The sequence below is a fragment of the Neomonachus schauinslandi genome, chromosome 2 (assembly GCF_002201575.2).
Source record: "Neomonachus schauinslandi chromosome 2, ASM220157v2, whole genome shotgun sequence".
Taxonomy (NCBI): Eukaryota; Metazoa; Chordata; class Mammalia; order Carnivora; family Phocidae; genus Neomonachus; species Neomonachus schauinslandi.
Window position 1 is genome coordinate 39,270,328 of NC_058404.1, and position 16,181 is coordinate 39,286,508.

Consider the following 16,181-nt stretch of genomic DNA (forward strand, 5'->3'; position numbering starts at 1 on the left):
AAAGGAAATTTGGAAACATACAAACTAATAATATGGCATTTGAAAATGATGCTATTTTCCTCTTAAAAAGTGTCTTCTAGAAATTACCACAGCACTCTTTCCTGTTTCTAGTAACCAATAAAGGGAGAATCCTTATAAGGAACTTATCTTGGGGAAACTTCATACATGAGGGACAAAATCCAGTTCACTGTGAGACAGATATTTTAAGTGCTCCTTAAAGGCCAATCATGACTGTCAGAGGCACTTATCTGTCAGATCAGTGGGGCAAAATCCATTTGCTTTCTTTGGGCCACGTCGGAGACCGCACCTACGGGAAGTGAAAGCAGGTGCCAGGGCGCCACCTTGCAGGGAGGCGAGGAGCTGCCCGGACAGGCTTGGCAGAGGCTGGTGCTTCGCCCATCGTTCTCCACAAATGTTAGGAGACAAAAGAACCCCCCCGCCGCAGGACAGTATCGATGTTTTCTGAGGTTCCTGTGATTCTACAGTAGGACGACCTCCTTGGTTCCAATTTCAGCTTTCCTCTGTGTCTTCCGGGAGGAAAGCACACTTAGCGAGCTGGAAGGGCCAAGCTCCGGCAGCTGGGAGGATGCGCGCACAGCTGCCCGAGCCCAGCCGCACGGAGGCAGTGCGGGCACGGTGTGCGGCCCCTCATGAGACCAGAAATAGCTCTTGGAAGACAATCACAGGCCCAGAGTGAGCCTGCTCCTGCTCTGTGACTGCATGGTCTCCTGAGACATCTTTAGCCTGGGTTCTCCCAAAACATGAAACTGGGGAGCACTTCTGTTCATTAAGACTGCCTTCTGCCAACCACGCAAACCCCAATCCTCTGCACACGTCTTACCATAGGAGGCCCGGGGGTGGTTTCCCACTGATGTGCCTTCCGAGGTCCCAGCCAGCTCCCCTGCCGGCCCCGTGAGAGGGACAGTGCTGTCGTCATTGGCCTTGGCACCTGGTAGCTCTTTAAATACCGGGGAATCCGCTTCCTGAATTTTCCCGAGGCTTTCATCGGACACTCGTGATAAAGCAGCTTCTTTTTGTAATTTGCCTAAAGAAAATATAGTCATAACTGAAAATGGTGAAATAGAGTTCTTGTTATTAAAAAATGAATATAAAAATGAATATTTATCTTTATACTTCAGTAGTTACTTTGGAAATGAAAAAAAATAGTTATAGCTAGATAGAAAAAATAAAGTGGAGAGTTCAATTATCTGGGAAACTTGAGCCAGAAAAATTCAGCTACTGAGGACAAGAGGGGGGCTCAGGCCTCAGTCATCTCCTCCAAAACCAACAAATAGAGAGGGCTAGATCCGGTCCCCATGGTCCCTTCCAGGGCTTGCATTCTGTAATCCTACAGCCATCTGGACTGGTCTTGTGTTTTCTTAAACTAACCTCAAAATCACTGAATTGTTTATCCTTTTTGTCTTCAGAGATATTAGTTAGAGTCTGTTTGGTTTTCTTCTGTTCAATAAATTATTGGTCTCCGATTTCTTCAGGTCACCAAATCTTAGGAAACAAGTAAATCATCTTCCAAAAAGGAACAGAGAGATCCTACTTACTTTTAATAATTCTTTACTTTCATAAGAGAGAAGGGATTTTTTTAAAAAGCTGCTTGAAAGCTCTGTAGCATTCTTTTTAATCAGATCTGATAAGTGGTACGGCTGATTTAATGATCTCGCTACTTGTAAATTCTCCTGGGCAAATATCTAAGCTCTCACCTACAGGACTAAAATGCAAGTATTCTTCTCAGTTCCTCTGCTGGATACACTCACAGAATCTCCATCACCTCTCTCTCTCTATCTAGAGAGTCAGAAGAAACACACACACATCTTCCAAAACTACACTTCTGTTCTGTACTACGGGGAACGAAGAAAGGTACACACAGATCTCTGACCACAAGGTGCTTATAATCAAAATGGGAGAAGTAATATTTGTAAAGATTACAATAATAATTAAGCAAAAATTGTTAACACTTACATGATACAGGTTTCATTATTTTCTGCTTTTTATTAATGAGCACACCGAGGAACAGAGAGATTAAGCCATTTGCCCAGAGTCACCCAGGTGGTAAAATGCAGGTAGTTTAGCTCTATGGTCCATGTCCTTAATCACTAGTGTGTACTTAAAACAACCGAACAAGAATATATAGTGAAAATATCAAAATATGGCATTGGCAAAAAAAACAAAAAAACTCCTGGGAAGCCAGAACGGGGAGCAATATCAGTTTCCTGCTGTCATATTAATAGCCTTAAGCTGAAAAGCAAAGATTTTATAGTCTATTTGACAAGAATGTTCAGATAGTAGGAAAAGTCTTTAAACATCAAAGCATTTAAGTATGGGGTTAAATCAGTCCAGTGGCATGTTTTAAGAGGCTCATCTTAGGCGAGTACTCTGTATGAACAGAGGAGGTGATATTTATTCTCAGCAGAGAGCAGGGAGCGGGGCTACATGGGGGAAGCAGCAGCAGCTAGTTATCAACCCATTATTGACGTGGCTTTACACCATTTAATCTGAAGTTGTAGGTATATTAATGCGCATCTTTTTAGTTTTTGTTTGAATTTATATGCAGTAAGTTGACTATGTGCCTATGTGTGTGTCCGTCCTGATTCTAAGAGGTGTCTAGATCCATGTAACCCCCCCACAATCAGGATGCAGAGAGGTTCTATCATCTCCCAAAGCTCCCCGTGTAGTCAGACCCCCTGCCCAGCTCCTTGGCAACCACTGTCCCTACAGTTTTGTCTGTTTCAGACTATCACATAAATGAAACCACAGAATTTGTGATTTTTATAAAAATTTTAAAAAGGGGAAAAAAACCTTTGTTAGTGGGTGAAACAAAGAATTTTTAGATGTGACACCCAAAACACAATTTATAAAAAAAAGTTGGTAAACCGCACTTCATCAAGATTAAAAACTATTGCTCTGTGAGAAACACTATTAAGGGAATGAAAAGACAAGCTACAGATTGGGAGGAAGTATTTGCAAATCCTCTGACAAAGGACTTGTATTCAGAACACAGAGAAATCTTCGAAAATAGCGCAGTTACAAAATGAGCAAAAAATTTGAACACACACTTCATCAGTAAAGCTATATAAATGGCATATAAGTCCATGGAAAGGCACTCCACATTGTTAGTCATCATGGAAGTGCAAATTAAAATCACGAGATACCACTACACACCAATCTGAATGGCTCAAAAAAATATGGACAAATTCTATGCATTTTATTTTTTTCCCTAAAAGTCTTATCACTTTCTATTTTCATTTAAATCTATGATGCGCTTTGAGTTGATTGTTTTTTTTTACAGGTGTGAGGCTTAAGTCGAGGTTCTTTTTTTTGCATATAGATGTCCAAATGTTCTAATACCATTTGTTGAAAGATGTCTCTTTCTCCACTGCAGTGCCTCTGTACTTTGTTGAAAAATAATGTGCTGTATTTGTGTGGGTCTATTTCTGGACTCTAGTCTGTTCTATTAATGTGGGTTATCTTTTCACTCATCCCACATGGTCTAGTTGCTTTATATTAAGTCTGAGTCGAGTAGTATGAATCCTCCAACTTGTTCTTTTTTAAAATTGTTTTTGGCTATTCTAGTTCCTTTACCTTTCCACATAGATTTTAAAAGTAACTTCTCTACATCTACCACATATCTTGCTGGAATTTTAATTTAAAATGTATTAAATCTAGAGGGCAATTTGACAAGAACTGACATCGTAACTCTACTGGGTCTTCCACTTCATGAATATGGTATGTCTCCTCATTTCTTTTTTTTTTTTTTTTTTTTCTTTTTTTAAAGATTTTATTTATTTATTTGAGAGAGAGAATGAGAGAGAGCACATGAGAGGGGGGAGGGTCAGAGGGAGAAGCAGACTCCCCGCGGAGCAGGGAGCCTGATGCGGGACTCGATCCAGGGACTCCAGGATCATGACCTGAGCTGAAGGCAGTTGCTTAACCAACTGAGCCACCCAGGCGCCCTCCTCATTTCTTTTGCTCTTCTTTGAAATATGGGTTTTCAAAGTCAGATATGTCCACACTACAACACAATTGTAAGGCACACTCTGAGGCCAAAAGTAAATACTTCTTTTCTTTTGAGAACCCTATAAAAGCATGTGGCCTCAAGGCTTGGAATTATGTTGCTAGTGACAGAAAAACAACTCTGGCAACTTTCTGACCCATATTCTTCTTTTTAAAAAAATTGTTTATGTCGAGGTGTAATTTATACATAATAAAATTCATATATTTTAAGTGTACAGGCAGATGACCTGTGATGAATGAGTACACCCTAAAAACACTCCCCCAACTGGGAGAGAGAACATTTCCATCTCCCTGGAATGTTCCCATGTGCCCCTTTGCCATCAGTCTCCTGAAACTCCCCACCATCTCCAGCACCCACTGGTTTCTATTGCTATAGATTAATTTTCCCTAGAATCATACAGTACGTACTCTTTTGTAGCTGGCTTCTTTTGCTCAAAACAAAGTCTGTGAAATTCATTATGTTGTGGGTAGTTCATTCTCTTGAGTGCTAAGCAGGCTTCTACTCTATGAATATACCACAATTTGGTTATCCTTTCACCTATTTAGGAACACTAGGGCTGTTTCTAGTTTCTGGCTATTAGGACAGAATGATTGCATACAAGTCTTTTTATGGATGTGTATATTCATTTTTCTTGGATAAATTCCTAGGAGTGGAATTACTGGGTCATGTGGTAAATGTATGCTTAACTTTACAGGAAACTTCTAATTTCCAAAGTGGTTGTACCATTTTTCACCATGAATGCATGAAAATTCTATTATTTCACTTCTTCATCAACAGTTCAAAATACTAGTTTATTTAGTTTTAGCCAATCCTGTGGGTGTGAACTAATATCTTATTATAGTGTTAATCTGCATTTCCCTGAAGACTAATGTTTTTCATCAGGCTGGTAGAAACTGACCAAACAGTCAACTTCCAGTTATCCGAGGCAACCAGGACCTTATTGCTCACTCAAGTCACAAGTGACCAAGAAAAAGTTTGAGCGGGAAAGCAGTCAGGAGCCAAGAGACAAGGATGGGGCATATATCTCAGTGTTATGTTCTAGACTCATCCATGTTTTCAGTTTCCTGTGTTAGTAAGGGTGATTATGGATTATACCTGAAGCCCCAGGAACCAGGGATTTTGTAAATCAGAGGAATAAAAAAGCCCTTACCTGCTATTTTCCTCCGCATCCATGGACACACAAAGAGCCATACAAAAAGGGCAAACAGCAGCGCAACACCAAAGGAGATGAGTGCTATTGCCCATATGGGAAGGACCAGACCAAGCACTGGGAAGGAAGAAGGACAGTCGTGTTGTCAGTGGATACTTTCTGAAAGGTCAAGCCTCATATCAACATACTTTATATTTCTTAAATCCAAAATGAATCACCTGGACTTCGTATTTAATAAAACTCTCAACCAAAAAAAAAAATGCTATTGTTTTGGGGGTAGGAAGCTGTGTGTTTAAGACACACTACACCTTGTCAATATGTGGTTAAACTGAGTAGTAAGCCAACTATTAACATTTTACCAATGTGGCGCAAACAGTGTATTAAGTTGGACTAAAACCATTTACACATTATCTCAACAGCAAGGTTCCGGAGTGGACAAGCACGGCCAAGAAGGACTCTGCTGTCTTCCGCCCTGTCACTGGCCCCCTCCAGGGCAGCGAGAAGCTGAGGTCTGGAACCCTCACTGCACACAGCTGCTGACTGCTGCCTGTTTGGGTTTCTGAGGAGTCAGCAGCTCTGCTTTAAATGGCCATGACGCTCTGACCACATACACAAACCTTTTTAAAGTCAGCTTGGAAACAAAAGTTTTTTCAAAAGACATTGACCTTTGAACTTAACTCTTCTTTGAAGTGTCAACTCATGGAATTACAACATAAAAAACTTTTCATTAAAATTCAATAATGCGCACTAAGTTGCAATTACATTAGCCAATAAAAAGGCAGAAGTGCACATGGCTTAGGAACATCACATTTTCCTGGCACTGTACTGTCTCCAGAACTCATCACTCTGCATTCTGTACATCTTCTGTCACTGGTGGCAACAGGCAACATTTCACCCACATTCACAGGTTTTCAACTTAAAAAGGCATGCTTGCACAGGAACGAGCAGACGTGTACAAGAATACTTCCGTGGCATTATTTGTAACAGTAAAAATATGTGAGACAACAAATACCTGCATCATTATGGAAACGTGAAATGATTGTAAGACAGAGTCATAAAAATGAGGTAGATCTCTATATACTGATAAGGAAGAGGCCCACAATCTAATAAGTAAGAAAGGCTGCCTGGATGTATACCATGATCCAATTCATGTTTAAAAAAGAAAACCCCATATTTATACTCTTACCATACGCACAAGTGTATAGAAGAAGTTCTGGAATGATACAATGGCTATTCCTGTAGAGACAGGAAATCGGAGGGGGTTTTCACTTCTCACTACATATACTTTTGTAATGTTAGCTTGGACAACAAATGATAAGCATGTCACTTTTGTAAATTGTTAAACATGTTTTAAAAGTTTTAAAGGAATAAACTATTTAAAACCGTGCTCTTTGCTCTTGGATTAAATAAATATTTAACGATGCAGGCTTTGTTACACTGTTAACCATTTCATACACACAAACCCACTCAAAGTTATTCAATTAAGGTATTATTAAACATTTCGGTAACTGTAAGAGGTAGAATGGGTAGTTAATACTGTAGGTGAGAGCCAGGATTAGCATATATCAATAGGAAAAACAAAAACCCAGAATCACCTAACCTAATTATAGCTAAGGAGTCACTGGTGGGAGTACAGACTCTAGGAGCTAGACTATTCCAGTCCTAACGCTCACTCCGACATCAGAAAGCTGTGGATTCAGGTGGGGCTGTGCCCTGTTAGCTGGCAGCCCAGCTCCAGCTCAGGCTCTGCCCCTCAATCTGCCACCTGTAAAACCACTTGGGCTCCCCTTACTGTGCTGTGCCCGTGGGTCCTGGCTTCCTGCCTTCTGCTCTACAACTTCACGTCAGCGTCTTAATACATGTGATAAAAGATCACGCCAAAGCTGCTTCTTGCCGAACTGAGCAGTAACTGGTAATTACCAACATCGAACCGATCAACTAAGAACAGTACCAATCACTCTTATAGCTTAAAAGTATTTTTTTTTTATTTGAGAGAGAGAGATCACGAGCGGGGGGGGAAGGGTAGAGGGAGAAGCAAACTCCCTGCTGAGCAGGGAGCCCGATATAGGGCTTGATCCCAGGACCCCGGCAGACGCTTAACCAACTGAGCCGCCCAGGCACCCCAAGTATTTGGTTTTTGAAGAGGTTTCCTTTGTACCTTCTGGTTTAGTTGATGATAAAATTGTTAACTGTGCCACTTGTAGCTTCATTGTGTGAATCTGATGTAAGAGAGGCAAGCCCCGGATGCTATGGGAAGAGAGAAACAATCTCTTCATAGATTTTATGTATTATCTACCTCTCTATAATCTATCTAGCTATTCTAAATGAGTGCGCACATTTGCTCTTGGGCACTATTTTTTTCCATCCGTGCTGAGCACAGCCCACAACAAAAGCAGAGAAGGGCTGCTTTCTGTGTTCCTTCCAAGCCCATCTCCATGCTTTCTGCTGGCATTCCATGGGAATCCTGAGGTGTCAGGAGCAACATCCAAAAAAGAGAAACTGAGGCTGGCTACAAGACTTTTGATCCTTGGCGTCGACAATAAGCCACAGCACCACCTGCCTTTGTAGCTCTATCACCACAATCTCTTTTGCCATCAGTTTGGCCTGCGAAGTGGCCAGAAAGCTCTGCAATCCCCCTGCTAAGTCACGGGAAACTGGTAGGGAGAGTCGGGGGTAAACACATCACTGAGGGTGGAAGTGGGGGAGAGACAGTAAGAAAAATCAAAGAAAAGAAAAATGGACGGAACGCAGGAAGATGGGGAAAGTCACTGATTGTGAGAGCAGAGAGGAGCAGAATGGAGACAGAATTTGGATCTGACCAAATTATTCCAGCAATTTACTAATGTACCAGGGCAGCAAATGAACACGAAGATTCACATGCAAACGGACAGTTACGTCATACAGCTATGATTGGTACTGAATATATAAAATCGAGTTTCATGGATAACAAACAGTTAAGTACAAAAATTCAGTGTAGGGGTGCCTGGATGGCTCAGTCGGTTAAGTGTCTGCCTTCGGTTCAGGTCATGATCCCAGGGTCCTGGGATCAAGCCCCACATCAAGCTCCTTGCTCTGCAGGGAGCCTGCTTCTCCCTCTCCCACTCCCCCTGCTTGTGTTCCCTCTCTCGCTGTGTCTCTCTCTGTCAAATAAATAAATAAAATATTAAAAAAAAATTCAGTGTAGAAAGGCACTTAAATCAATGCACATCCAAGGCAAAACTTTTGACAAAACTCCTTTGCCTGTGAGGATCTCAAACTGTTTTCCAATAATCATGAACCTTAAACTAGCAGAAAGACACGGGGCGCCTCTTCACTCCGTGGACACGGTATAATGCTCCTTTCCCTGGGCCAGGAGCGGCCTCAGGAGCCCACATGGACGCCCACACGGACGCCCACATGGACACCGGGGCTGAGAGGCCCAGCCCTCCGGCCCAGGCACTTGACGGCCGTGCAGCTCAAGCTCCTTCCAGTTTCTCAACAGCTGGGATGTGATGAACAGGGATGCAGCTCTAACCTCAAACATCTTTACAGTTCCATCTCAAATCCCCCCAAGATCAGAATATGCAGGAGACTCTTCAGAAACACTATCTTCTGGGTTCATTACTTTGTTACACCTCTCATTTTTCACCTATGACGGCCATTATTAGAATCTACAGAATAAATACAACTCCTATAAAACCAATAGCATGTTAACTATATTACTTCCCTTACACCCCTACTCCTCAGCATCACTCTAAAGCCTTTCTTCTTCTTCTCTAATTTTATAAATAACATATGCTTATTATGAAAATATCAGTACAAAACTGTATGATGTACAAATATGAAAATTCCTCATCACTCTTCTTTCTTGAACCTACTTTCTAGAGAAACACTGTTAACTATTTTGTGTGTCTCTTTCCAGGTATTTTCTAAATATAAACATACAGTGTAGAATGTTTTTGAGAATCTCTTTCTTCCTTTTTTAAAAAAATGAACAGATGTAGGATCATACTGTATATATTGTTCTGTGATTTCATTTCCCACATACAATACATTGTGGACATCTCTCCACAGTCACACACACACACACACATGCACACGCACACGCACACACACACACACACACACACACCCCTCTACCTCCTGTGCAGATGCTGATGCTGCCGGGCGGGGGAACACGCTTCAACTCGGAAGTTAAACACAACCGCCAGAGGCGTACTTAGCCTATCAGCTCTGACAGCTCAAAGAAGCATGCAATGAATTTCCGCACTCACAAAACCAGGTCCCACACAACTGAAGACTTTTTCATTACAAATAAACCTGAGGCTTATATCCAACCCAAGTGAGCACTTTATTTCCTAAAGTTATTTTTGCTTCTTGCAAATTATTTTTTTAAGGACAAAAATGCAGAGACAGTTTTTTAAAGTGCTCAGGCTTTGAAGTACAAGAATGACTTTTATTTGAGAAGTCATGTCAAATGCAAAGTAAAACAAATCAAACTCAGCCTAAGATATAAATAAGTTCAAAATAATTTAGAATGGAGGAGCAGAGGAAATCAAAACACAGCACTAGATCTCAACAGCCAACGAGCCCCACTGAAGTTATGTCCATGCGTAAAAATGCTATTTATCAAAAGTTCTTACAGCTGAAACAGGGTAAGATTAATGCCGCTACTCATTTATTAGAGAATTTCGTTCCTTCCTTTTACCTCTGAGGCACTTACATGTTGAACGGAAATGTTCTAAGGAAGGAAGGGAACTAGGAGGAATAAATTCCAGACCAGCAGGAAGGCAGACAGATTTTGAAAGGAGGATGACTGAGTCACCATCGAAGGGACCCTTCTCAGCTGAGCCTTATCACCAAATATGACACCACTGTTATGAAGCAGAGTTCCCGCGTGAGGGAGGAGTAGACAAAGTCCACTTTGAAGGGCAAAAGTCAACCTTTGTTTAAAGAAACAGAAGATCTGGACACACCTACTGGATAGTCTACAAACATGCCCCAGGAACCAAAATATTAGCAAAGTCCTTTCTGACTCAATGGGGAAACAAAATGACCTTCTTATCTTTCTTTCTCCTCTAGGTAACCCCCCCCACATGCCCCCGGAAAACTTCAAGTAAGCTTTCCAAACCAACATGTGTGGAAAAAATAAAAAGATAGGATGAGTCAGGATATGCTGGCAACTTAAGGCGGAAAAGATGAGGCTACTTATGATTGACAGTCACAAAATAGCCCTAACACATATTATGAGTCACTATGGGCCAGGCACCATGTCCGCACCCTGCCTGCATTGTCTCACATAGTGGGGTGGCCCTTTCACGGAAGTCCTCCTGCTGTCCTCACTTTATCATGACGCACAGAGGCTCAGAGAGGTAGGATGTGACGTTCCTGACAGCCCGGCTGCCCAGCCAAAGTCCTTAATGTTAACTCCAGCACTGGGACTACTGTCTGTGCTCTCAAATGAGGAATGATCTTTGAGATTCTTGTGCAGATGTTTTAATATCCCTAATTAAAGAAGTAGCTACCCTCTTTATACTCCCTGTCTATTAAATATATCTGAAAGACATAGAACCGGGTTTCTAAGTATTAGAAGCCTTTTTTTTTTTTGAGAGAAAGAGAGAGCAAGAGAGTGAGCTGGGGCAGGGGCAGAGGGAGAGAAAGAATCCTAAGCAGGCTCCATGCCCAGCGAGGCCACTGCGGGGCTCGATCTCACAACCCTGAGATCACGACCTGAGCCAAAATCAAGAGTTGGATGCTTAACCAACTGAGCCACCCGGGTGCCCCTATTAGAAGCCATTTGTAAAGAGAGTGAGAAGAAAGGAAAGAATGTATAAAGGTTGGTGTATTTTAAGTAGGCTCCATGCCCAGCACTGACTGTCATTAATGGTGACAGACGGGACCAGGAACTGTAGAGCAGGTGTCCAACCCATGCTGTGTCACGTGTCAGTGTAATGCCATCCCGCAGAACCCAGGGCTCGGGACTAGGATTCTCCACCTCACTAGTTATATGCCCTTGCAGACTCAGCCCTGTTGCGCTTCACTTCCCTGTCTGCACTGCCAGTGTCCCAGAGGAGCTCAGGGGACCAAAAGGATTAACTCATGTGTAATTCGGCTCACTAAAATTCAGCATTTATATTCTTTATTTCTTACAACCTCCCTGTGAAGTACTGATATTATCCTTAGTGTCTCATCCATCATACAGTTTCATTTTCTCTACAGTATTTACTACTCCACCCAGAAGATTCTTTCAGCAAAACTGCAGTGAACGATGAGGAAACAAGAAAGAAGTGATGGGAAAAATTAGGCCAAGTATAGAAAAAGGCAAATTTTAATTAAAATCACACACTTGACTTCTGACATTCAGAAGAACCACCAGGAGCAAGAAGAATAGAGAACAGAAAAAAACAAAATGCAGAAATAAAAATAAATCATCCTGATTTATACCAATTCACATTTCCGGGACTTGGTACTACAAAGGCATCGGCAGCCCCCCCTTAGTCCCGGACATCATTAAGCCGAGAGGTGGCGGCTGACACCCGCTGGGCTTTTCCTTCTGCTACCTGGTGCTCCGGGCGCCGATATAAAGTTAAGAACAAGACTCCGGAGGAGCGAGGAGATGGGGGGCTCACAGCAGCGCCGAGACGGCTCTCTCCCTTCCTGGCGCTGCAGGGCCAGCCGAGCACCATGTGCATGCTTTGGGAGATTCAACTTGGTGGTGGGATTAACTTTGTGTGTGGAGCTGTGTTCTCCCCACCTCCAATTTTCTTATATATTGAGAAGACAGTCTGTGACACACACCCTTCCCAGCCCATGAATTACAAAACCTCCAGGGCCACCAGGCTGCTGATATCTGAGGCTAGGGTTCCATCCCTCTCTGGCTCTCCTCATCCCCATGACCTTCAGCTTTGTGCTTTTTACTTAAGGCAGCTGTGACGCTCTACCTCTGGGCTCCCACCCAAAGTCTGGAAGTCCTGATCATGAGCATTTAAACCCTGAAGATCAACATTTTGAATGCTGCAGGGAGGCCAAAGCAGAAAGTTATATAATGTTAACATTCATTCAGAAAGTTTCTTATTTGCAGTACTTAAGTACACAAACATAATTATATATGTCTAATAAAATAAAATCTGAGAAACATGGCCTTGAGGACACCGAGTTTGAAGAATCAATAAGGACATTGCCCCACTTTGGAAGAGGGCACTTCTCAACTATGTTATGACATGGTATTTAGGGGAAATTTTATCTTTTTGAACAGAAAGAGGGAGATTTTTGTCAAATACGGCCAATAACTGAATCTTAATCCATAAAGAACATTAACAAGAAGAAAAATAACACAAACTAATATCTGCTGACTCCAGATATCCCCACAGAAATAGGTATATTTGGGATCTCACAGTAGGAGGCCACCACAAAGAGAAACAGGAGGAATCCTCTCTACCAAAACATGTACAGGAATATTTAATTAGATGCTCACCCATACTGAAATGTTTGCCAGAGGGATACCATATATGTTTTTCTTTAGCCATCCAAAATGCAAAAGAAAACACCTTTTAACCCTGCCCCACCCCACCCCAAAGCCCCGAAGACCTTGTAAAAAGAACAAAAGCCATCAGAATGGGAAGAAGTAATTCTGAAAATTAAATCACCCACCGGTTTCAGCATCTTAAAAAAAGGGGGGGTAGCTTCTACTCACTGGATTCTTTGGTCAGACAAATGCCAGGGAGTTTGGCATTTGCGCTATGGGCCACGTCAGAGCTTCCCCTGCGTGTCACTGATGAGTGGCCGCTCCTGTTCAGGTGCGCCCCCCCACCCCCGCCCCAGACTCCTCCGCGGCTCAGGGGGGGTGCGCGGTGTTAGATCCTGTGCAGAAGAAGGCTGCTCCAGTTCGGGTACACAGCAGCGCAAACAGCAGAATGAGGACTTCAAATTTCTTTTTTCACTTGAAAGTCTGTTTGTTGCCTTTGTCCTTTACATACCTCTTGAGTATTTAAAACAAGGACATGCATTTACTACTCTTTTTCCTACTCCATAATGAGCATGAATGATGCTTTTTTTACTGTCAGCCAACAACAGTGCTGGCACCAAATAAACCAATACTGTGAGCTCTAACGGTAATAATACGCCTTGCCTGCTGGATTTAAGCTTCCAAGGAATTCTTACCTGGTGCTCCCGTGTACATGATGGAGAACACATTTATTGCTATTGTAGCAGCATAGAACACTGGGAGTGCCCGCAGGCCATTGGGAACAGGGTCCTCCTGTACGACAATGAGATAAAGTGGAAGGTCAGGATTCAGGAAGCCTCTGGAGCCAACACAGGCGAAATGACAGAAAACACTGTTACGAGGAAGTCTTCCAAACGGCGGTGTGGCCAAAACAGCGGGCTGTGTCACTGCCGTGTGATCTGCTGCACATCAGCTTGGGCCGGGTCTCCTACACAAATACTGTTTCAAAGAGCACTATTGTGGCCAGCAGACACGCTGGGGTGCTGGAATCACATGAGCTGATGTCAGATTTAGAAACAGAGAAGAACTGTGAGGTTAGGCCAGTTCTTGGGGACTGAAACCCAGAGCTCAACATCTACTTCAAAACCCGTGGTGCTCACTACTCCAGCTAAGTTCAGGTTTGGCCCTGAAAATCCACTTGCAACCAATATTTTGAGACTTGGCCCTCGGAGGATGCTCTAAGAGAGCCAAGTGACTTAAACACCACTGCATGACTGTGAGATTTTACTTCACCCTATTACACAATACATTTTAGCTCTATTAAAATGTATAAAGCAAATATATTACCATGTGTTGTGACTTTTAAGATCTCTTCATAAAGCGTAGTATTTAACCTTCAACTACTAAAAGTTGAAAAGAACTGTGGGTTCTTTGTCTAATAAAACACTTACCTGCAACTTTAGGCTTCTGGTACATTCCCTAAATCTAATAATTTAACAAGAATGGTACTGCATATGTTTTACACTAAATAATATCTGAGAGAATATCTGAAATGGAAGGTTGTTTTTTTTTTTTTATAAATTTGTTATTTAAAAAAAATTTTTTTTTAAAGATTATTTATTTATTTATTTGACAGAGACACAGCGAGAGAGGGAACACAAGCAGGGGGAGTGGGAGAGGGAGAAGCAGGCTTCCCGCTGAGCAGGGAGCCCGATACGGGGCTCGATCCCAGGACCCTGGGATCATGACTTGAGCCGAAGGCAGACACTTAACGATTGAGCCACCCAGGTGCCCCTGAATTGGAAGGTTTTAAGCAGATCTACAGAAGATTTTGAAGCAAAAAGATGGACTGGGGGAATGCCTGGGTGGCTCAGTGGGTTAAGCGTCTGCCGTCAGCTCAGGTCATGATCCCACAGTCCTGGGACCGAGTCCTGCATCGGGCTCCCTGCTCATCCGGGAGTTTGCTTCTCCCTCTCTCTCTGCTCCGCCTGCTTGTGCACTCTCTCTCTGACAAATAAATAAAAAAAACCATGGACTGGGAACTCAATACAGCCCTGGCACATTAGATGTCACTTAAATAATTCGAGAAAGGACTAATTTCTAATAACCGTGTAAGACCCCGGTATTTATATGACTCTGCCACCCACCCGTGATGAAAGGAAAATGAGATCTAACAACTGCTGTGGGTTACGGGAGTAAGGAGAAATAGAGACTAAGATTCTTACTATCAAAAGCAAACATGTATGGAAATCAAGTGTGTCTGCAGAACAGTACAACCCATTAAGAACCTATTCTGGAATGTCTCAAGTAGCCATCAGCATTTGTCAAGAGGCTTGAGTTGAATGGTAATGAGGCAGAAGGACCAGTAAGAGCAGGGGTCGCACGGGATTCAACTGCATGAGACTCATAGCCAGACCAGTGAACAGGAAGCAGCCAGGAGCCAGGGCTGGAGCCAGGGATGAGGTACAGTGCTCTTCTAACCTGTCACATACCACGTGACGAGAACCCAGGCCCCACTACAAATGAAATGCTCCGGTACTCAAATGCCTACTGCCCTCCTTTCCAAAATGTTTTCTTAGGACAAGAGTTGCTGAAGAAAGACTCCCACCCGAAACTTCTGAAGGTGTTGAATGCTGAGTTTATGGGTTTTTTTAATTGAATCACCTTATGTTTTCTCAAATAACTTATTCTTAAAACTCAAATGCCAATTGTCTCGAGACCTGTCTTCTCTCCTCCCTCCTGACTCCCTCCCTCCCTCCTTCTTTCCCTCTCTCCTTTCTTTCCTTCCTTCCATCCGTCCATCCATCATCTGCCACCTAGGTAAGCATCCATCATTCCCTCTTAAATACCAGTGTCTTCCCAAGAACAGCGCTGGACACTGGAATACCAAAGTAAGCAAGACAGTCGTGGTTCTACTCTCACGGATCTTGTAGTCGATGGCAACCAGGCCAGCACGCAAGACATACAACACCACACAGCACCACAGTGCAATGATAAGAAAGCATGGAGCGCTGCAGAAGCACGAGAGAGAGGGAAGCAACCAGAACTGGGTGGGAGAAGAAAGGCTTTCAAGGAAGTGGCACGTGATGGCTGGGTAGCAGCAGGAGTTTGCCAGGCGAGGATGGGTTCCAGGCAGAGGAAGTCAGAAAAGTGAAGTCTAGCAGGCAAGAGAGGGTGGCACCTTCCAAGATGTAAATAAATATTAGTATGGAGAGAACCCAAGAGAAGGAATGTAGCTTTGTATGGATCCAAGAGAAGGAGCCCTCCAATAGACTGCTAGGCAGTGCCAAGGGGAAATAGCGGCGTCTTCAAGTGAGGATCCACTTGAGGGAAGGCCTGTCCCGGACGTGCTCAGCGTGCGCTGCAACACAGGGACCCGGGGCCTGCTTTAGGGAGTATAAAATACTGCAACAGCCCCTTCATGGTCAAAAAAATACAGTCGAGTTTTTTCCCTAGAATAGGGATCTCAGTAAGTTCTAATTTCAGTCTCCTTTCATTTTTTATAAAATCTACCCCCAATAGGTGTATTTCCTTCTTTTTATCCTTTCCTCCGGGAGAGGAAAAAGTCAGTGTCTCAAGCT

At 42.9% G+C, this 16,181-nt stretch overlaps 1 protein-coding gene across 1 annotated transcript in view; it reads right to left on the bottom strand.

Moving 5' to 3' along the window:
- Positions 1–16,181, bottom strand: part of SLC20A2 (solute carrier family 20 member 2) — a 48,184-nt gene that overhangs the window by 24,005 nt on the left and 7,998 nt on the right. Inside the window, exons 4-6 of the mRNA XM_021681544.2 lie at positions 13,317–13,413; positions 5,178–5,294; positions 842–1,045 (exon numbers count right to left, since the gene is read on the bottom strand). Of these exons, the coding sequence (XP_021537219.1) occupies positions 842–1,045; positions 5,178–5,294; positions 13,317–13,413 (418 nt within the window). The remainder of the gene's footprint in view (positions 1–841; positions 1,046–5,177; positions 5,295–13,316; positions 13,414–16,181) is intronic.